The sequence below is a fragment of the Solanum pennellii genome, chromosome 4 (assembly GCF_001406875.1).
Source record: "Solanum pennellii chromosome 4, SPENNV200".
NCBI classification, from domain to species: Eukaryota; Viridiplantae; Streptophyta; class Magnoliopsida; order Solanales; family Solanaceae; genus Solanum; species Solanum pennellii.
In genome coordinates, this window is record NC_028640.1 from 331,025 (window position 1) to 354,533 (window position 23,509).

Sequence of the window (23,509 nt, forward strand, 5' to 3'; positions counted from 1 at the left end):
TCACAAGTAATGTTAATGGGACAAATACAAAAGCACTTCTACCCCAAGTTATGAACTTGACATGTTTTAATATAAAATAAGTGATTTTTATGTTCATATTAAAAGTGTTGTACTTATTTTTATTAAGAATTAATTAATTTTAAAAATTTTGATCAAATAAAGAGTTTTGTTGATTTTGTTTCCATTTCATTTTTTTTTTCTGTTGTGCTGTCACTCTAGGTTTGTAATGTATTATAGATTTTAGTGTCTCTTTGTGCATTGAATGGGGGCAGAGTATGTCAGCATCAGGATTCAACAATCATCTCACGACAAAAGTTATGGTCGGACAGAATGAACTAATCCACATGTTAAATATAGTACGCTTGGTGGTAGAATTCAAATATTTTTCATATTTTTAGTCTTGTCGTTAATTTTATAGGGAGAGGCGTAAGCATATATATATAAATTATATTTCCTTTGTCCGGTATTAATTGTTATGATTTTCTATTTTTAGAGTTAAACTATAAAATCTTTGACTAACATTTTAAAATACATTTTTTCATCATATTAATATGCAAAAAATTGTCATTCATAGTACTTTTCATATAGTTTTAGAATATCTAATTTTTTTGTTTAAAGTATCGAATTAACGTAATTTAATTTACCTCTAGTCAAATTGACTTTCGATAAACGCAACATGACAAACATTTCTGGACGGAGAGAGTAGTAAACACATTATGAAATTGAGTGAGAAATTTAAAAAAACAATAGATACATGAAAAGAGAGGTGAGAGAGACAAGTGAGATAGGAAAGAAATCAGCGAAAACCTTAAATACAGCTAAATTTATTTGAATACAGTGCATTTAAAATAAATTAATCTCATATATTCGAGGTTCATATATCATGGAGATCAAGGGCGGAGCCATCTTATAATTAGGTTCATAGGAATCTTTTTAGCTAAAAAGTTATATTATTTATACATGATTAAAATATTCTTTTAGGTAAATATTAGATGTCAAACTCTCTCTAACTAATTCGTATATGTATTTTTTTAAATTTTAAATTTATTTTTTAAAAATCTTAACTTTGCTATTGATCGAGATACATATATCTAAATAAGCTAGACACTGCATTCAAAATCTAAACTCTTAATAAAAAATTATAAATATTGAAAGCTCAAGTTAAAAAAAAAAAAAAAAGAAGTAATTTTTGTCTAAATTAGTGAAATTGACGTTGTTTTAGTCTTCCCTTTCTAACGAGCATGTGAATATAAATAATCATTTATGATAAAACTTTATCCCAGTATTAACATATGTCTATCTCTCTCTCTCCATCCTTATTATTTTCTATTTTTTCATACATAAAACTTATTTTTCTATGAGGAAAACTTTACACTATTTTCCCACACAAATGTTAAAACCTACAACTTTCAAGTCTTTTACCTTCCTCCTATCACCCCATCGTCTTCTTCACACCCCACTCACCCCCTCTGCTGCATCACCACCCCTCAATCCAATCCAATCTACTCCTCAACTCCATTCTCCAAACCCCATCAAACCAGTAAATGAATCTCACCTACTAAGAGTTTCTACGATTCTCTACCAGCAACAGTACTCGTCTGACCAGAAACTTCACAACAACCTCTGCAAAACACCATTTGACCTCACCCATGAGTTTTTCCTTCAAATCTGTAACAAATTCCAGTATTCTTGGAGACCCGTTTACAAATTCTATCAATTTACAAAGACCCAACCCCATTTCAACCACACCCCCGTCACCTTCAACAAAATGCTAGATGTAATTGGAAAATCAAGAAACATTGACCTTTTCTGGGAAGTGATTCAAGAAATTGGAAGGTGTCAATTGGTCACCCCTAAGACTTATGTAGTTGGGGTGAAAACTCTGGCTTCAGCTAGGGAGTTGAAGAAATGTGTTGGAGTATTTCATTTGATGAATGGATATGGATATGGGTATAGTCTTGATGTATTGAATAAGGTAGTTGAAGCTCTTTGTAGATCTAAGCTTGTTGAGGAGGCTGAGCATGTTGTATTGAAGTTAAAAGATTGGGTAAAACCAAATGAGGTTACTTATAGATGGTTGATTTACGGGTTTTGTGATGTTGGTGATGTGATTGAAGCTTCAAAGATTTGGAATTTAATGGTGGATGAAGGTTTCGAACCTGAAATTGCGTCGATTGAGACTATGATTGAGATCCTTTTCAAGAATAATCGATATGTTGAAGCATTGAAGGTTTTTCAATCTGTTAGAGTAAATAGGATGAGTGAATTAGGGGTTTCGACTTATAGGTTGGTGATCAGTTGGTTGTGCAAGAAAGGGAAGCTTGGAGAGAGTTACTTAGTGTTTGAAGAAATGGAAAAGAGAGGGATTAAGGCGGATAATCTTACATTAGGATCGGTTACGTATGGGCTTATGAGTAGAGGACGAGTTATGGAAGCGTATAGGGTTGTGGAAGGAATAGAGAAGCCTGATATAAGTGTTTATCACGGGATGATCAAGGGGTTGTTGAAATTGAAAAGAGCAAGTGAAGCAACTGAGGTATTTAGGGAGATGATTAAAAGGGGATGTGAGCCGATAATGCATACATATGTTATGTTGTTACAAGGGCATTTAGGGAGGAGAGGGAGGAAAGGATCAGATCCTCTTGTGAATTTCGATACCATCTTCATAGGAGGTTTGGTAAAGGCGGGGAAGACGTTGGAGGCAAACAAATATGCAGAGAGATTACTGTACAGGAAAGTTGAGGTGCCTAGGTTTGATTATAACAAGTTTTTGCATTATTATTCCAATGAGGAAGGGGTTGTTATGTTTGAGGTGATGAGCAACAAACTTAGAGAAGTTGGGCAATTCGATTTAGCTGATATATTTGCAAGGTATGGGGAGAGAATGGCAACTAGGGATAGGAGGAGAATTAGAACAACAGAGTCATGACTGCTATGACACCAAGTTATATTTCCAAACAAACAACAGTCAAATGATGCTTGCCTGTAATTGAAATTCACTGGCAGGGAGCTTCGAATTGGCCCATGTAAACCCCAGCTAGTGTCATATACCTCGCCCCCTTTCTTCTGGTAGTTGCACTTGGAACCTAATCTGCAGAATATACATAACTCAATAGGAAAAGGAGAGGGGAGGTAAGCGTGTACATTGTTCTCAACTGGCTTGATGAACAGTTCGGGGAAAGAGGTTCATACCGGCAATCCAACAACTTAGAATTTAGTGAATGGTGAAAGATGATGAAGAGATTCTGAATTGTCAAGCACTTCCCTCAAGACGTAGAAATATGGCAATGAAGATGTCCACTGAACTGTTAGTCACAAATCCAGGAACATCCATAAGAGTCTGTAGAGCTAAAAAAAAAAGGTGCATCTTGGGAAGCCATTCATTATGATTGATTCTTACATTTTGTGACAAAAATCTCTTGCTTTGACAGAAGGTGATTCTTCGCTACACAATATTTAGTTACAAATTGAAAAAAATATGTTAATTAACTGAAAAAGGGAAAGGAAAATAATACTGAATGAATTGCTACATGAATCTTTTGTAAGGGGAAATTCTTCTTTCTCTGCTGTCTCTGTTCCAGCAAACTACAGATTCCAAAAAATTATAATTCCGCCTTTGACGCCACCATATTATCCATCTAAAAGGATGTCAAGATTGAGACGTGGCCATGCAGCTTGTGGCCTGGCAAGATAAAAAATAAGTCTCACCACTACATACTAAAAAGACATTTGCAGGGAAAACAAAATGCAGAAATAGAAGAGGGGGAAGAAGGAATAAGTGCGCGAGCGCACACACATACATGGGACAAGGAGTGGCTAATCATTGAATTGCGAATTCCACTTCAAGATGATCACTTTCTCACGAATGATTTTTGGCATACGAGTAGCCGTTGGTCACTTCCATCCTGGAGGTCAACCACTCTGGCTTCCCAGCGCATTTGTGTTGCTACCATCCGCACTTTCTCTATAGGGCCCAATTTATCAGAGAGAATAATCCATCCCTGTCAAATTCAAATGTTAAAACATTCAAGGAATCAAGCAAAGATGAGTGACACATTTTGAAGGTGTTTATAGTCATCAAATAAAACAGGAAAGATAAGAGAGAATATCGAGCAATCAATAAACTACGCCTGAATCCCAAACCTTAAATAGAACAGGAAAGATAATGAGTATCAAGCAATCAATGACCTACGCCTGAACCCCAAACGTCAAAAGATGAAACATAGATCATATGGCCGACACCGATCCAGGACCCCAACCCGATCCAGTATCCGACTTCCGATCCCAACTTGGGACTTGACTCCCGTCGCTTGACCAAAAACAAGACCTGACTCCAACTCCTGACTCAGGACTTGACTTTCGACCCGACTCACAATCTAAACCCAACATGACTTCGACTCGGGACCATTTATTTTCTAGAAAAATATTTTCTAGGAGTACACGAAAATATTTTCCTTCATATCAAACATACCCTAAAAGTAGAAAAAAATGTTTGTAATTTGGGTGTACTTATTTCTTTACATAATAAGAAATATATTATCCATATAATCTGTTGGTTTACCCATTATCTTTTCACATCAACGATGTCAGGTCGGATGCTTTATCCATTTTCACCTGACTCATTTTTGACCCACTCATATCTGAGTCAATCTGCCCATTTTCCACCCCTAAGCATATCTAAGAAAAGCAGGCTTATGTTTAAAGAAAGAGAAATGAAAAATGATCTACAAGTGGAGACTTCAAATACAATATTACCTCTGGCCGTAAGATACGGTCCATCTCAAAAAGCACTTCAACTATACTGCATCCTTGTGATTCAAGGTGCGAAAGAAGTCCGCTACCATGGAGCAAATCGTATGTTCGTGGATATGTAGGAAAGGGTTCACACCTAGCCCAATATTAAGAACATTGGATATCAGTCTTAAACATAATGCTTCAAACTCATATGATTGAATCCAATATCAAGGGAAAAGCATGAGTAAGAAAACAATGATAAACATCCAGTGAGGATAAGGTCAAGCTTGTTATGTTGATTATGGCTCCGGACTTTAACTTTTATCTTCAACTTATCCTCACCGGCCAAATGCATTACTTTATGGCAGAAAAGATTCATAAGGATCGAAAAAAAGGTATAATCACAATACAAACTATACTATGTTTACAAAGTCCTCAAAACCACACATTAAATTTGGAGATGGTTATTGTAAATTCAACATCAGCATCATTTGATAATATTACCATCCGTCTAATATGTTTCGGGGTCAGCCATTATAGCATTGTTTGATTTTACGATCCATCTAATTATAGAAATCATTTAAGTGATTTATGATCACATACATTACGAGAAACACATATTGCTACTTAATTCACAAAGTTCTGTGATTTTCTTCACTAAAATAATCTGCAAAATGGTCGCAGAATCCACAAACTTAAGATGGATCCAAAAGCACATAAATCTCAATGTCTACACTCTACAGTATAATGGCTTACCAGTTATGCAAAACGCCAGCAAAGCCTCGATCAAGTATCAGAGGAAGTGTATTATGCACCCCAAGAGGCACAACATTCATCACCCAGACTGACTTTCCTGCCTCCAACAATGCGGCATTTAAACCCCCATAATGAGCATTCATGTCCAAGACATTCCGCACCATATTATACGGAGGCAATGGATCGTCATCACCTGGCCTCTTTGGATGGTCAGAGAAAATCAAGGGTGACAGCAAAGACCAATAGTTTCGCACAGCTGATTTCCAGAATTCTGAATCCTCAAAGAAAGTGTCAGGATAAACTCCTGCCATAAAACAAAACACAGGCAATGATTGCATGTTAACAATAAAGAGCCAATGGCATGAAATTAGAGAATAATGGTAAAGTTGAAGAAACCAATTTTATTTAGATAAACTTGCCATGAACTTTGAGCTCAGTGGAGTTCATAGAATCAGATCTGCTATGAATTGGAACCCATCGATCACTGCCTGTTCCAGATATACAATGTGCAAGTGGCTGGTAGTACAGTTGCATATCCTGTCCTTTACAAATTGGTATAGTATCCTGCTTGCTACTTTAAAAGGAAAAGGCCAATTAGAGAAGGTAAACAACAACATACCCAGTGAACAATTAGAGAAGGTCAGTGGGCAAAAAGAACATAAAAATGATAACTGTAACTTGAAAAAGAGAACAGAAATGGAAGACATCTGCATCAAAGTCTGAGGATAAAGAAAGAGCTTTTCCGTAACTTTTAGAGGGATATGAGAGGGGTAGTAGTAGGGTTTTTAAAAGTGAAAACAAGTACAATCAAATCTCTCTATAACAATCATTCTTTGTAACAACATTTCCCTATAACGGTCTGATTTTCTCCAGAACTGATTTTTCATGTTATATTTTACATTCTCCATAACAACATTCTACTTATAACAACAATGACATTCATTATAGCAATACACTCTTTGTAAATTACCCCTCTATAATAGCTATTCTCAAATATTGTGTAATAATATTTTGTAAGAAATATATTACATATAAAATAAAATATTAAAATATTTATGATAATCATCGTTTATGTTATGCACATAGTAAATTTCAAGCACGAATATCAATCTAAAGAAATCAAATTGTATTTAAACGGTGCCCATAAGTTATGGATATAACTTCATGAGGAAAGACTACTGATGTTTGCCTTATTTACATTCATACTCTTTCTAATTTTGCATACTTTTGTTTATAACAACTAAATAAGATCTAAACGCCAAATTTCAGTATACATACATAACTACACCCCACTGTAGAAGTCATATAAACTTTCAAACAAGCATTGTCACTATTGAGAGGTATGACTGTGTAAACAAAATGTGAATTAGTTCAAACATGACCATGCACACATATAAAATCCAAGTACACCTAGTATTCTGCAATTGATTGTAACTTCTGTTTAAATGACTATTCTTCAACTTTTAGCTTTTTAACTGAATAAAGTGAAATCAAAATTAGGTTAAAGGAAACGGGTAACAAAATATAGAGAGAATACATGGCATTGGCTTCTTTGGTAGTCGTACCCAGATGTGTAGCACTGGGAATCAACCGTTTTCTGCCAGATGAAAGTTTCGTCTTGCTGTTCCAAAAGAGACCAACAGAGTTTCTTAGTGAACTCTTCCAAAGGAGCAGACATGATTCCCTTCTTTGCACCGGTAGAACTACCCTGCTGCTGGGTTGTGGATGAGGTCAAAACAAAGTAACCTCCAGGCTTGAGTACACGGTCAATTTCAATAAGAAACAGTCCATCTGTTTTGTCAAATCATTATTAGTTTCATGCCACTTGTTCAGGTATAAATCCTCAGAAGGTCAGTTACCATATAGATGATTCTTGAGTGATCCAATAAAGAAAAAAAGTAAACCACAAAAACTAGAACATGTTACAATCAGAAAAAAATGAGGGTGTCCAACTGTGAAGATTAATTTTGCTTCAGCACAGCAATATATCTTTTTAGGTGAGACAGGGCTTGGGGCTGGATTTAAAACCAGAACCAATAATTTATCAGCACGATCACCAAAAAGTTCAAGTGAGATAGGTCAGATCAACAAGATTTATTTTATTTTGGAGAAGATATTTTATACTGTAAAGGAGTTTCATTGTAAAGTAGACAGTTTGGGTGATACCGTGGATTACTAGTTATGAAGTACATCTACTCTCACAGCATGAAATAGACTAGGAAAATGAATTATATATCAAAATTAGGCAAATTTAGAATACTTAATGAAACAAAATCTTGATAAACACTGGTGGGAAATCAGTCAGGTCACATAAAACGATAATGAGAAATAAGTATGGGAATACAGTTCCTGAAAAGCAATGGCAATACCTTTGCTGTCCCAAATAACTCCACATTGAGCACAATGAACCATGTCATAGGACAATGATGGAAATGGTAGCTGTTTTGAAATAAAGTTTCCAATGACTGCAGGAAGGCCTCTCTCAAGTGCTACCTGAACATGGCTACCAGATGACCCATAAGCTGCTACACAAAGAGCCATCAAGTTCAGCGAGAGTAGGTGGGCACTGAAGCTACCAAAGCCACAACCAATATCTAGTACAGTACGCACCTGTTATTCAGTAAATAAAAATCTTATATTCTACAAGTAGAATTATGGTTCTGCATCATAGTTCCAACAATATGAAACCTGTAGCATTCTAGAAGCACGATTCACCAGAAACCAGCAGTGACCCAAACAAGTAGCTTATGGGAAGATGAACAAAAGATTACTTACACCAGCTTGAAGGAATTCTGTGTCACTTCCCAGCCCAATCATCTCTGCAATTTGGTGAGAGTAATCTTTGACATCATCAACCATCATCCCATCTTGTGAATGGAAAGCAATTTGATTTTCTTCTAGTAACATTAGCCTGGAGAAACAAAGAGTTACAATAAGGTAGAGGGAAAGCTTTCACCTTACATAAAGACTTCAAGATTATTCCTACAAATGAATAACCCCAAAAGAGCTCGGAAACTCAAAATACAAGCCTTCGTCCTTCAAGCATGTTACGCACAAAAATTTGACATGTTAAGATCATTGACAGTATCATTTAATTTACTTTACCTTTTCATAATGCTTCCAGAAGAAAGGAACTGATCTTTGGTTAGCTTCACATTTCCACTCCATATAACATCCCTTCCTGCTGGCCAAGACAACGGAATCTTATAGTCCTTAGGTGGACGAATCAGACAATATTGACGTTCTTGTGATAACTCACAATGCCGATCTAACTCCTCGCCATCTTTAAGCCCAGCTAGAATGTTTGCAGACACATTGTAGCAAGGCACATAATTTTCTCTTTCCTTACCACAAACACCAACATCCTTTATCTGATTTTCTCCCACAGCAAGGCTTTTTAGCTCTAAATAATCGCTTCTTGCTTGCTCCTTTAGCTTTCTGTAATTCGTGTATATATCATTCTTCACAGAGGAAGTGACTGAATTAAAGGTACTTGAGGATGATCCTAGCAATGCTATTACCACCAAGACACTGACAAGAAACAAGAGTAACCACTCGAATGGTGATCTCGACCTGAAATTTTTTGATAAATTTTTAAGCGAAGGGCTTTTCATCTCCAATTTATGTAACCTCAACAAAGTTAAAGTTGAGAAGATCACAATGTGCTAGCTATTTCCTTCAACCTCAACCTCCAAGAGCTATGAAAATTATAAGCTGTCATCCGATATCATCACCCACATATATCACACAAAATTCAAACAATTTCTACTAGCATTGGTTAGAACTCAACCTAACTTCCTTAGGAAAATAGAACTCCAAAATCATACCAAACCACCAATCAGATAATCAAAATCACAATCTCGATCGTGTAAGTTTCCAATCGGAAACTAAAACAAAAAGTATAGGTCAACCATAACTCCTCCCCTATGGTAATGATGCATCAATTACCCCTCAAAATATAATAGAAAAGTCCTCTAAAACACAACTGCACTGAAAAATACCAATTCCAAAACAACTCTACTATATCCTGAAATACAAAGTAATCCAAATCCAGCAACTACACGGACACATCAACCTGCAAAAAAAACACCAAATCTAAAATCAATAAAAACAGGAAAATTAGCCAAAAAAAAACAAAAAAACGAAAAAACAAACAGAAACTAGAATCCTAAGCGCAATTAATATTCCAATTTTAACAATTCAAGCAGAAAAACCTCAAAAACAGATTAAAACACAAAATTTCCAACTAAGATGGATGAAAATAGACCCTTCCACCCCAATTCCCAAAAATCAGAAATGAATCACAATTTATATTCCAATTTTCAGCCTTTCCAGCAGAAAATAGTCTCAAATACATATCAAAAACACAGAATCCACTTAAGATCAATACAAAATAAGCAGCTGAAACAAACATCCTACTCATAATTGATTCAAAATTTCCAGTGCGGGAGATAACAAAATCTCAAACACAGATCAGATCCAAATCAAGCAGCACACAAAAACAAAATCACATTATAAAAAGTTGATTACTCACAAAGCGAGAGACGAATCTAGACCTTTGCAGCAGATTCAACTAAACGCATTGCTTCTCACGGTTCAAATCACGTAAACACTACAAAACAAATATACATATACGATTATCATATTATTTTATATTAATTAATATATATTATTAAAAGTAGAATTTTTTTACTTAAAAGTTTGGATTATATTTTCTCAAAAGAATTAATTCATGAAATTCTAAAATAGACATCTTAATATGTCGTAGATATTTAGATTTTAATTAAAAACTTCACATATCTCAACTTTAACCAACTTGATTTATCATATATTATGTATATCATCAATTTTTAAATGACTTTTTGTAATTCACTTATAATTATATATATCAAAAAATTGTTTTCAAAATCACTTTGTATTAATGCATAAATTTTGTTATTCCAATGTATAATTATTGATGAATGATTACTTGGGGATATAATTATATTGCTCATCACAATCACTTATTATTAATGCATATATTTAGTTATTCTAATGTATAATTATTGATTGCCGATGAATGTTATTATTTATCACATATGCAACAAAAAAAAAAGTAAATATATTTATGTTTTTGTTATTTATTGAGAAAGTTTCTCCATTCTCTTAATCTAGAATTGTTTTCTCTCTTGAATTCTTGTTCTTTTAAAGTTTCAAAATTCAAGTAGCCATTTTGTTGTTTTTATTCTACTTACTTCATTTTGTTTTTGAATATTCGTGGGATGGACATAATGTACATCTGAAGTTGTATAATTTGTTGTGATGTTTTATAATAATGTAAGTATTGATAAATAATATATATTCTCCTAAAATATTACATGACATCTTCATAACTATTAAATCATGTGAAATCTACGTATCAAAAAGATACAATTTTCCAAAACTATTTGATATAATTGTCTGGTTGTTAAGCTTTAATTTGGTGTTACACTCCTTCTATTTTGATTACTTAATTTTATGAATAATTATTTATACATATTGTAATTGTATTTAAATCACTTACAAATATTTATATAAAGTAGCGTGAAATACACGCATATTTTCTTGTCTATATTCTATTATAAACTCCTTTTTTTAATTATATAGAAATCTTGTAGTAATTACAAGGGATAAACGTGAAATGTGTGTCCAAAACTAGTATAATATACGAGAGGTTTTTAACTCATTCACTCTAAAATCTTCACCAATAAAAGTAATCCCTTTGCTCTTAATGAGAGGTCTCAACTTATTCTAGTTGTTTCACTTTATGTGGGCAAATTAGATTAATTGAAGCTCAATGTAAGTACCGAACAAACAAAAAAAAACTTAAAATTTTGAAATAACAATAGAACAAAACTAATGATTAGAATTGTTAATGTTATCAGTTGAGCAACAATGCGAGGAGAAGTGTGAGTTGGTTGGTGTAATTATGTTATATATACGCATAGATCGAAGAATTCCAAAGAGCTATGCAAGATTCGCCATTGATGTTGTCTTTATTTAGTATGTTATATTCTGTTTGTCTCTATTATAATTAAAAAAAATAACAAGTCTCAAAATTAATGCGTAAAAGTAGATTGAGGAAAGTCATGTCGTATTAATTCTAATGAGATAATAATTATAAATAACTGATTTCTCGATAACAATTAGATTATGTTAATGAACGTGAATTAGATAAAAATCATATGCAGGGTAAATATGCTATAATGATTGAACATGAGGCAACACAACGAATTGATTTGTAGATGCAGCTAGGAATGCAAATATTTCTCCTAGCAATGCAATAACAAAAAGAAGCATGGAATAAAAAATAGTTGGTATGACAAGTTGATTGGGAGTTTCTTCGAAGACACCTACGATGTGACTAGCAAAACAAAATAATATGACAGTGTCAACAAATTCAACAAAGATCAAATAATTCCAAGAAGTAATGAACTATCAAGAAGAAGAAGACAAAATAAAAATAATTTAGGTTACGTTAGATGGACAATCAATTATTTTTAATTCACGCATCTTTAAAAAGAAGTTTGAGGTCGATAACTCAACCTTCTTCTTGGTTGTCATATTTTTACATTATTTAAGCATCCTCAGTTGTAATATTATCATAGAGTGTATTATAAACTCTATAGTGATCACAAAATATCTAGTCTCTATAGCTCTTATTTTCTCCATGCTTGTTAGTTAGTAGAAGTTTTTTACCTCATTAGGATTGGTAAGGTAAGGTCTAGCTCCCTTTACTTGTACTTTATCCTGTTGAGATTTTCTTAATATCTATAAAAGATCGCTAGATACTCTATCTACAGGTAAATTTGCCAAAAAAAATAGTGGGTTGAATTATCGATGTCAAATTTCATTTTATGTATGTATGAACTAAAAAAGATAGCTTGACCATCTAAAGTAATTTGAAATATTTTCTTATTTTTTTCTTCACATTTGTCCAATATCACTTGATAATTTATTACTTATTCTTGAATTTATTAGATTTTGCTGAAGTTGTTAATATTGTTATATGATTCTTCTTTGTCAATCACATCAGTAGATGCCTTAAAATAACTTTATAAATATCTTTTGACGTTTATTGCTGGAGTCTAAACAAAATATATAATATAATATATAATGAAAAATTGATTTCAAAAGAAGTTGATCATTTTAATAAAATGTAATTATAAATAAGGTTTAAAGATGCGAACTAAATAATTCCTCCCATTTCCTTCCCTCTTTTATAACTTCACCCTAGGAGGAAGGAGGATAATATTATTCTCGCTTAGTCTTCGATATGATTCGAACCTTCAACCTATTAGTTGGCGGTAAAGATGTTCAAGGTCTCACTTTTCTTGGGAACATAATTATTTCAAATTTCAAATTCTCCAAAAAATTTTAAAGAAGATTTGTAATCAATTTTTAGAAATGTAAAACTTGAGTAATAAGCTTATAGTTTAGAAAAAGAGTTCCATTATTTCAAATTTTACAAAAAAAAAGACTCATGTTTGACGTGAAAAGATTGTTCGTATTATATAAAATATAAAATAATTTTATTAAAAGGAAACTATTAGTTACTACTTTGAGTGTTGACTTGGAGTTTTTTGTAACATTATATATGCTTGCATGATTGTAATCACAAACATTTATTTATAAAAAGAATACGAAGGTACCTTAGAATTTCTATTATCTTGCTTATTTGTTAAAATGGCATAAGAATAAAGAAAATTTTGATAATTTTAATAACTCGTGAGATTTTCTTTACATATATATAAAAATATTTGATAACTAATATAAAAGGAAGAAATACTATTTAACTTGGTGTACCAATAATCTAGAGTAATACACTTTATTAATGACTTAATGCAGGTGAAAGATACTTTCTGTTCACTATCTTCCACACAAAATTATCTACAGAAAAAAAATTAAAGTTGACCAAGTAAAATAAGAGTTGGGAGAAAATAATCCAAGAAAACAAATACAAAGCATGTAAAGTTAAGGGTCAAAATAAATTTTCTAATGTGTTAGGAAGACACAAATTATGAGGAAGATAAATTTAAAAAAAAAAGCTTAACATATAATCAGTCTCTAAAATTTGTCAAAATATTTTATTTAGACATTTAAATTAAATCACGTTTCAATTGAACACCTCAATTCTTAATAAAATATTCTAATTACAAACTTTAAAACTCAAATTTTGAATTAATTTTTTGCCTGTATTCTCATTTGTCTATTAGATAGTTAAGTTAATCACATAAAATAAATCATTTTCTTAAATTTTATATCGCCGACATTTTTTACTTGAGATTGACGCATATAATTAAAGAAAATAATATATTTTATATAATTAATTTAACTTAATTATATGCATAATTGTGTTTTTTTAAAATTTGAATAAATATTTTATTATAAATTAAAATACAACTTAATTTGAACGTCTAAATAAAATACTCCGATAAGTTTACTTGAAAGGGTTGACCATGTATAATTATATTAATCCTGAAAAAAAGAACTATAAAGCCTTCAGATTTGGAACCATTTATGAGTGTGTGACCATAGACAAATGAGGAATGTCTTTATACAGATTTCAGAATATAAGAATTAATTTCCAATACCCAAAAATAGAAAAAATGTATTCACTCTTTTAATTTTCTTAATCTTCAATCCTCAAATAATAAATTAGCTATCAGATCTTGACCATATGCTTAGAAAGAATGAATTTTTTTGCTAGTCTTATGGTCATTAAAGATTTAAAACACTTTTTTTTTTAATTTTTCTAAAAGAGTGAGAGAAGGGGGTTTTGTGGTTTTGTTGGGGAGGAAAGAGTCTATAGATTTCTGTTGTGATTTGTTTTTTTTTAAGTCCCAAATATATTGCTAGTCTTATGGTCATTAAAGATTGAATTTTTCATAAAGGATTCTTGAAATTTTGTACATTTAATATCTGGTTTGTCTTAGTGAGTGAGTGAGTGAGTGAGGGATTACATTGATATGGGAATTGAAAGAGTCTCCTTTTATTGTGGGTCTGATCATTTACTTCCCAAAAACATGTATCATTTTTATTTATTTGAGAGATTAGCTAATATAATGCAATAGCCAAGAAGAGTCTTGGTGATCTGTATCTAGAGCTTTTTTTCCTTTTTGTCTTTGTTATGGGGGTGGTTTGGACTTGAAATCTTGTGTTTACGCGGTGAATTTGTTTGATATTCGAGTTGTTGTTGTTGTTGTTGTACAAAGTTGTTCGATGGAAGAAGATCAAGATTTGAAGTACTTTTGTAAGTTGTGTGACAAGAAGTATCCATGTGGGAAGTCATTTGGTGGTCACATGAGGTCTCATGTACTAGCAAAGGAAAAAGTTGAGTTTAAACAGAAAAAGTTGCAATCTTGGATTGATGGTGGGAAGAATAGTAGCAAGAAAGATCATAAATCACAGTTTGAATTAAGTGAACATTCTGGTTATGGTCTTAGAGACAATCCTAAGAAAACTTGGAGGGCTTCGGATTCGAGGTCTCCCTTGTTGTCTCAAGAGAATGTTTGTCAGCAATGTGGTAAGGTGTTTCAATCGTTGAAAGCTTTGTGTGGTCATATGGCGTGTCACTCTGGCAAAGACAGGGGAGGGTCGAAAGATGATCACTCGTGGACTAGTGAAAACAAGAATCTGTTGATGGATAGCAACTCGGATACTGAAGCCGATGAGCCAAAGCTGAAGAGCAGATCAAATACTAAAAGGTACAATAGACTTGTAGCTAAGTCTTCCTCTTTTTGCTTAGTTAACAATAGAAGCGTTTCATCACCTGTTTCTGAGATTGATGAGCAAGATCAAGAGGAAGTAGCTAAGTGTTTGATGATGTTGTCAATGGATTCTGGGATTTGGAATGGTGTCAATTCAGTTGTTGAGTCTTCTGACAACAATTCTGTTATTTTGGAGACGAAATCATCATCTGTCGACATGAAAGTAGCTAGAAAGGATTGTCTAAAGCCTGCTGAAAATGTAGATGAAACACATCGAAGGTGTAAAAAGGAGGCGGACAGAAACTTGAAACTTAATGCTTTGAATGCTGAAGCTGAGTCTGAGAATTCTGATTCCGGATACTTTTTAGGCGAATATATGAAAGTTGAATCAGATGCATCTGTTGATGAGTTCCATAGAAATGTTAATTACCGATGGAATACATCTAACAAGAGTCTCGGAGTTTGGTGCAATGAGACTAGAAGAGACGTGGAAAAGGGCTTTAACAGAACAACAACAAAGTACATAACAGAAATGAGGAATGGTTCAACCAAAGAATATAAATATGATAGCTATGGAATGGCTTCAAATTTGGCTAAGAGTGAATCAAGAAAGAGAATAAAGGATATATCTTATGAACCAGAATTAGGAAAAGAGTCGTCGTTTAGGAAGATAAAGGTCGGTTTTAAAGGTCCTGAAGGAAGCAAACATACTCAGAAGAAAAAAAAGTATGAGTGCTTCAACTGCAAGAAGGCTTTTAGCTCTTATCAGGCACTTGGTGGACACAGACCTTGCAACAAAAAAGCCAATGCCCATTTCGAATCAACATATGAAACCGATGAGAATGGTCGTGGTGCTGAAAATGGTCCTAGTTACATAGACAAGGGTAAGCATAGGGAGACATTTAACAACAGAAAACCAGCTGTTCATGATGGTCAAGATGTCAATTACAATCCTGAGAAGAAGATGAAGCCTAAAAAGTTCAAAGGACACGAATGCCCGTTCTGCAACAAGATGTTTAAGTCTGGACAAGCTTTAGGTGGCCACAAAAGGTCACATTTTCTTGTTGGTTCACAGGAGAATCATAATCAAGCTTCAGCAGTAAAAGGATCAGAATTTGTTGATTTACTTGATCTTAACCTTCCTGCTCCTGTTGAGGACATGAACGGTGAGCCTACCTTTGTGCGTTGGTAGTTTGTTAGAAAACAGATGCGCGATGTTTGTTGGTAAGCTGATTTTCGATTAGGCAGAAGCATAAGCAGGTCAGGATGCCCAGATTCTCACTTGTCATCCCTAAATTCTTTGTAATCAGTTGTAAGAACCTTACATCACAGCTACTTGTAGCATGTTCAGTGAATCTGCTTCAAGTTTGGCTAGTTAAGTTCATTCACTTCTTTAACTTTGAGACATTTTTATGTCCATGTTTTAGTTTACATGCTTCTATAATTAGTATTCTCATTCTAAAGACTAGCTGTTATACTTCTGTTTTGTCATTTGAAAAAGTCAAGGAAGTTGTTACTATACTTTAAGCTTTATTGCTAAGTGATTTGCCAGAATTACCTTCCCAAATCATTTTTAATTGTTGATTCATGTCTTTTGTCTATATAAATAGTTGGCTTCTTTATGAGAATTGCACTTGTTGGGATAGGAACTAGACCTATTGGGAAAGGCACAATCATGATTTAGAGTTTATGAATTCTGAATGTCGAAGAGCGTGTATTCCCCTAAAGATAGACCAAAGAAATGATCATTTCAAGAGTACGATGGATTAGTAATCAGTAGAGGTTTAAAATCATCTTTGTTATGATATGTAAATGTAGTTGTGAGACCTCCTAGTTACAATTTCACATTAGAAAAGAGTCAAATTTGCTCATAAGCTAATCAAAATCGAATAAATTTGCAATAAAATCAGTGTACTTAACTATGCAATAACATCATCTATTAGACACAATCACATAAGTTAGATGTACGTATCTTATCGTTTCGACATAGTTTTAAGAGGGTTCTTATGTCTTGTCCATTATTAGTTCCTATTGTTTGGGAGAATCTTTAGTAGGCAGTTTCCTAACTTTAACTCTATTTGCTTACAACCGTCTGGACCATATATATATATATGTACGTATCTACGAATATTTGATTGAAAACTCAATTATTATCGTATATTAACTTCGAATATTGAATCCATTCTTTTGTTAATCAAATTTAATAAAATTACATTGCATTCCCTTTAAGTTTCCTCATCAATGACTTCACTTATCAATTTTGGCATTCATGTAGTACAATTCAATCTTGTTGCCCAACTACCTATCAAACTACCATGTAATCTTAACTTCTCAACCTAAAAAAGAGTATTCACGGTTTGAATAAAAATCGATGTTCCTCAAACCTCAAAGACCTTATAAAACATCTACTATGATCACAATTGTATTGTTGTATCCAAAAGACCAGTATGCCTCCTCTATTTAACAAGAACAATCACCAACAATTATATATTCTTTAATTTCTTGGCAATTGCTAAACAATAATTCAATCAAGCACTGATCATATACTAGGACATTTTCCAAATCACATCTAAAATCATTAAAAAACATGCTATGGGGACGTCAGGTCGGTGGGATAGACCAGGATATCCTATGAGATTATTTTATCCACTTTCCATATGGATAACTTATCCGCCCATTTATACTGAAATGACAGAATAAAACAATCATATCCATTACCAAACACATGATTATTCTCACATAGTCACATTACAGGACTAGTGCAAAATGCTGGCCACATTTATTAAGCAGGCATTCTCTCTTATCTTGCCGTGACTAGGTGAAGCATCGTCTTAACTTAGGTTTTTACCATATAGCAACTGGTCGTAAGCCTTTGAGTATTGCGATGTAGATTGCCTTGTAAGACTTGAGTATCGCCAAATTTCACAACCTGAACTAGCAAGTATTCATATTACCTCGGTTTTTATAGGTCTCCAACCATTATCAGCAGAATTTTTCCGAGCATGAGATATGAATCCAACTATGTAACCCATAAAAGCTCCAAGCATTAGCACACTTCCAACCTTTACATACCATGAGAACTTAGACTCCATGTGTACTGCATCTGCAGGACCATCACGGATACCAGCATTGAGAAGTTGTCCTGAAGCTAGGAACTCCACCTTATCATGCACCTCTCCGTCATGGTTTCCTACATAAGAAAGTGTAAGCTTTTCCTTTGTGGCATGCAGCCTCACGTATCCAAATTCACTCCCACGGTACAGAGATTGCAGAGGCTGTGGGAAAATAGGATCCGTAGGGTGGTCTTCTCTTGGTGCCCAGATAGGCTGCCAGTCCTGTCCTGCCATCCCAATCACAATTTGAACAGGGAAAGCCTTTTGCTCCTTCCCGTTCAAGGCCAAGCTTCCACAGGTGAAGTTATTCAAAGGGCAAAACCTCTCATACCTATGAACATGCCCCCACAATACAAGATTCACATTGTTCTTCACTAGAAGAGGTTCCAAATACTCAACCATTCTCTTCCTCAAAGATATATCTTTTGTTCCGCTACTTGAACTGTACATTGGTCTGTGCCCTTGAAAGACGACAAAAGGAGTTTTTACTCGATCAACTGATTCCAAGTCATGCTTTAAAAAGTCATACTGGTTACTACCTGGGAGGAAATTGGTTTCAGTTGACATATAGACAAAGTGAACGGGCCCAGAATCAAATGAGTAATAAAGATTCCGAGTTGCAGGAGCATGCATTCCAGTCGGCACTGAAGAGTTTCCTGGCATATGGAACTTATAACTGTAGGGTACACCACATTCACCTCCCCCATCTTTCCCGTAGCTTGACCAATCAGGCTTCCAAGGTTGAAGTGGCCAATCATATTCATGGTTTCCGATGCATACATGGTATGGAACTCTGGATGCAACAGGTTCCACCTGAGTAAAAAAGTTGTCCCACAACCAAGAGTATCCTCTGGCGTAGCTGATATCTCCAATATGTGAGATAAGGGCAGGCTTATTACCAAGAGCTTCAATATCACGGCTTATCCACTTAATCGTCGATTTACTTTCTTCCTGTGTACGAAGAAATGTCAAGTATGGCGTAGCAGTCCCCATGTCTCCAAACAAGAAAGCAAATGTTTCACCCGTGTCTCTATTCTGTGACACAAAGCTGAAAATGGTGCTCCAGCCCCTTGAATCACTGCCAACCTGTATGATAATGCATCATTAGAGATATCAACTGTGGCAACCTGACATCATTCAAGAAGTGAACGATTTCTAACTCTGCATTATATACCATCACAGCGTACCATCATAGCTACTAAGGATAAAAAAAAAGATTTTGTATGGATGAGGTGAAATTAGTATCACTTCTGAACATTCTTAACTAGAGGATGGTTCCATTATACCATATTGCTCTGAATTTGATGAAAATTCAATTCTGGGGGCTCGATGTTCTTCACTAGATAATTTATCAACAACAAAAATCGTACTCCACTAGAAAATCGCATTCATGAACTCGCTCATCACTCAAACCATATTATACTGTCATTAGAAATCCCGAACTTATTATCATATCAATACCATTATAGTGCAAACCAAAACTTCACCTGGCTGCCCACTGCTCAAACCTCCCACCCCATGTAAAAGCATAATTCTTGCTAAAAAGGGCAGCCTGGTGCATTAAAGCTCCCCCGCTATGCGCAGGGTCCAGGAAGGGCTCGATCACAAGGGTCTATCGTCTGCAGCCTTACCTTGCAACCTTGCATTTCTACACGAGGCTGTTTCCAAGGCTTGAACCCGTGACCAGGAGGTCACCAGACAACTACTTTACGCTTGCTGAGAAAGTAAATTTGCTAATTAATTAAATGAATACAGCACATGTACGACTGCACGGTGCAGGAAGCATCTCGCATTCATGCAGGGTGCTAGAAATATGTAGGTACAGATTAGAAGTAAATTAGCTGGCACCATTAACTCGTACAACGGATTAGCATTCCACAGCTTTAGCTCACTCAACAATACCATATGAAAATGATAATTACTACATCCAAAGAAAAAAACACTCCAAATTTCATATTTTTCCTTACTCTAAGCTAATACTAATAACAAGTAATCTTCAATATCAACTAATTAACACGGAGTTTAAGAAAATCAAGAACCGAACAATACCTGATAATAATACTTCTTTCCCTTTTTCAGATTACGCATAACACCATCATGTATATACCCAGGATCTCTCCATCCAATACTACTATTAGCTGGTGCATCACACAAATCTTCCTTCTCATACCTCACAACCCGAGTTTTCACAACCCGACCCAATCTACCCCGGGTCAACCCATATCTCACATAACTCTCTTTCCCATCAGGCGTAACAAACATAACCCGCATCTCATCTTCAAAACCCGTTAAAGCCAAATGAACCTGTTCGGGTCCCCGACCCGAAACAAACCCAACCTCCTCAGACACAGCAAGAAGATGCTTCGTCTGCGGCAACGGATTGTGGTCATGATCCACTAGATCCGGTACAATCTCCGATTCCGTCCATCTGAATATCCGAAACTGATACCCAGATCTAAGATTGACTAAAGGGATGGAAATTGAACCCGACCCAGATTCCCATTCGGATGTTGAAGATAGGAAAATATAGCCAATGAAATTATCGTGGAGTGAACTGGGTGGCGAGTAAATTCCTAAGAAATCGAGTTTAGAAGGTGATGGGATACCAGTCCATTTGATTGTAACAAAATCACCAGATTTTGATAAGGTTTTTGGGGTTACAGAAATTGAGATTTGTGAAGAAGATGATGATGAGATCAAGCTGAAGAGGATAAGTAAGGTGAAGGTGACAAAAGGGATCATGTTTATTGGTGCTTTTTGTGGTTAAATTTCCACCATTTTTATGGTGAAGTTTAGCTATGGCGATTTTCCGGCCACTTGATTGACGTGTCACTACCAGCTTCCGTTTACTCTTTCCAATTTGTACTTCCCAAGAATTACCTACTTATTAGGTACACAAGTAACGATGTTATCCGTATAAATCCATGAAGATTTTGATGCGCCTAAATTATTTGTTTCGTATTTAAATTATTGACAATTTTAAATTCATTCATCTATTTAATTAATTAAATTTTTTATTTATCTTATAATATATTAGTAAGTAGTCTCAAAATTTTGTATGAGAATTGATATCTTGATAAAAAGTCAATATAAATGTTGAAAACATCACTAAATTTGATAAGGAGCGTATTCACTCATATCGTAAAGATCGAACTATATTTAAATTTAATTAGTTAAATAAAAAAAATATATAAAAAGTTCAATAATTAATAATTTATACTCGAATTTAAAGGTATTTGATGATTCTCTATTTGCAATAATAAATTCAATCATTTACATCAACAAGTTTACATATGCTGGATTTTTTTACTCTTTCTACATTTTTTATAACTCAATCAATAAATTTAATTATGACTTTATTTGTATAGTGTTATATAGTATCGTTTAGTATTATTTTGATGAATACAATATTTTGATAGATTGTATGGTTTTCACATTAAATCAATCGCTACATGAAATAATCATTTCATCATTAAACTTAAATAATAATATGCAATAAAAAAATTTAAGCAACAATCAAAATAAATATCATCATTAAATTAACATACAATACAATAAGTAACGACCGTCCGAACAAGGTGTTACATTTTTAATTTTTTCAACAACTTTATGCTAAAGTTGAAGGCTAGCCATTAAAAAATTAGGAAGAAGAATGGAAAACCAATTATACGTATTTACAAAGAAAATTAATGAGGACTTTTGAGTAAAATGGATGAACGTTCTTATTTTTAAAGAAGTTGTAATAGAGAAAATATTCTAAAAATAATAATTAATTAAAATAGCTTAGTATTAAAAAGGGTAAATTAGTCAAACTATAATTTCTAAATATTAATGCTAAATAGGATATAAGAATTGTTATATTATTGACAAAACTAATAACTGAATTTCTTTAAAAAAGCTTGGATCTTAAAGAATAACAACGTAACATGATCGATGGATTCAATATAGGATGTAGTTTTGTCTAATTCGTTGGCATCTCAAAGCGGACAATAATGACTATTCTCTAACCACATTGTAATGCAATCTGCATGAAACATATGTGAACAAGGCAAACGCAGTACACGAGTTTTCTTTCCTATCTCATCTAGACATACCAAACACTCATCGTTGCTATATCTTTCATCAACTTCCATCGGTTCTAGCAACTCTATTGATGATTTACTAGCCGGCACCATTCCATTCTCCGGTAATTCTTCCGATTCTAACAAAATTCCACCATGGCATTGGTGATCAATCATTATCGTCACATCCATACATACCTCCAATATCTGTTTAGTCATGATTTTTTTCAACTTACGAATTATTTTTTCAACTATAATATGTTGTAGATCTTCAAACTCGTCCTTAAAATCTATAAACACTTCTGATATAGCACAGTCGAGTCTTTCATAGAGTTTAGTATCAGAAAGATGAAGAATAATTTGGGTTGATTCAGATGAACTATCTAATGCTTCGCCCATATTTACGTATCCTAGATTATTGGGTGACATATACCAAAATTGTTGTATTATTTTGAAATTACAATGAATGGTTAAAACTGGTAAAGAAGAAGAATATGAAGAAGTAATTGGGGGAATAATCCATTTTTCTTCTTCAGAAATTGGTTTAACGCTAACGAAAGAGTGCTTGAAGCAGTCATGGCATACAAATCCTGTTGGCCACATATTGCAAGTATTGATAGAATATAATATTTTATTTTATTTTAACGTAGACCCTTCCAAGTTTATTTATAATATAATAGAATATAACTACCAAATCGAATATGATTAGGAATAGGATTAGTGAGTATTAGAAAAAAGAATTACACGTTTTTTAAAATATAAATAGGAAACTTGGAATACCCATTTTTATTTGAAATAATTGTATAGAATAACAAACTAATAATATAAAATAAATATAGTAGCTAACGTTTGATTTATTTGTGTTCCATAACAAACTGTTTTTCAGTTCCTCTCTCTCGCTTTATAAAAGAGAATTGTATAAATTGTGTTTCCAATTGTATAAAGCGAGAGAAAATTATATATATACACATGCAAATACATATATTTTTGTAATATACACTTACAATTATACAATAAAAGTACTCCCTGCCCAAGTCTCTTTTTGTCTCTCTCTTTCTCGTTTTATACAAATTCAAATTGTATATAATTTCTCTCTTTCTTGTTTTATACAATTTGA

The 23,509-nt window shown here is 33.6% G+C and overlaps 5 protein-coding genes across 9 annotated transcripts; 2 read left to right on the top strand and 3 right to left on the bottom strand.

Moving 5' to 3' along the window:
• Positions 1 to 1,225: 1,225 nt before the first annotated feature.
• On the top strand, positions 1,226 to 3,529 carry LOC107017826 (putative pentatricopeptide repeat-containing protein At1g26500). Its single transcript, XM_015218101.2, has one exon. It carries the CDS (start codon positions 1,358 to 1,360, stop codon positions 2,927 to 2,929), a length of 1,572 nt encoding a protein of 523 aa, XP_015073587.1. The 5' UTR covers positions 1,226 to 1,357; the 3' UTR covers positions 2,930 to 3,529.
• Positions 3,369 to 10,168, bottom strand: LOC107017825 (probable methyltransferase PMT5). Of its 5 annotated transcripts, XM_027916059.1 has the most exons (11): positions 10,025 to 10,168; positions 9,150 to 9,565; positions 8,596 to 9,063; positions 8,266 to 8,401; positions 7,860 to 8,100; positions 7,056 to 7,281; positions 5,910 to 6,061; positions 5,491 to 5,794; positions 4,756 to 4,888; positions 3,801 to 4,001; positions 3,407 to 3,682 (listed from the first exon to the last, which is right to left on the bottom strand). In XM_027916059.1, the coding sequence occupies exons 2-10, from the start codon at positions 9,209 to 9,211 to the stop codon at positions 3,852 to 3,854; spliced, it is 1,872 nt and encodes a 623-aa protein (XP_027771860.1). In that variant the 5' UTR covers positions 9,212 to 9,565; positions 10,025 to 10,168; the 3' UTR covers positions 3,407 to 3,682; positions 3,801 to 3,851. The 5 variants fall into 5 exon arrangements, with proteins under 5 accessions (XP_015073584.1, XP_027771860.1, XP_015073586.1 ...); XM_015218098.2 differs by having other exon boundaries at positions 3,369 to 3,682; positions 5,910 to 6,064; positions 8,596 to 9,565; XM_015218100.2 differs by having other exon boundaries at positions 8,596 to 9,565.
• Positions 10,169 to 14,062: 3,894 nt separating this feature from the next.
• LOC107017095 lies at positions 14,063 to 16,615 on the top strand. Its single transcript, XM_015217372.2, has one exon. The coding sequence runs from the start codon at positions 14,731 to 14,733 to the stop codon at positions 16,408 to 16,410; it is 1,680 nt and encodes a 559-aa protein (XP_015072858.1). The 5' UTR covers positions 14,063 to 14,730; the 3' UTR covers positions 16,411 to 16,615.
• Positions 16,616 to 17,677: 1,062 nt separating this feature from the next.
• On the bottom strand, positions 17,678 to 21,255 carry LOC107017897 (probable inactive purple acid phosphatase 2). Its single transcript, XM_015218183.2, has 2 exons — positions 20,381 to 21,255; positions 17,678 to 19,417 (listed from the first exon to the last, which is right to left on the bottom strand). Exons 1-2 carry the CDS (start codon positions 21,071 to 21,073, stop codon positions 18,164 to 18,166), a joined length of 1,947 nt encoding a protein of 648 aa, XP_015073669.1. The 5' UTR covers positions 21,074 to 21,255; the 3' UTR covers positions 17,678 to 18,163.
• Positions 21,256 to 22,073: 818 nt separating this feature from the next.
• On the bottom strand, positions 22,074 to 23,084 carry LOC114076849 (E3 ubiquitin-protein ligase RNF13-like). The gene has a single exon (XM_027916548.1). It carries the CDS (start codon positions 22,993 to 22,995, stop codon positions 22,309 to 22,311), a length of 687 nt encoding a protein of 228 aa, XP_027772349.1. The 5' UTR covers positions 22,996 to 23,084; the 3' UTR covers positions 22,074 to 22,308.
• Positions 23,085 to 23,509: the final 425 nt, after the last annotated feature.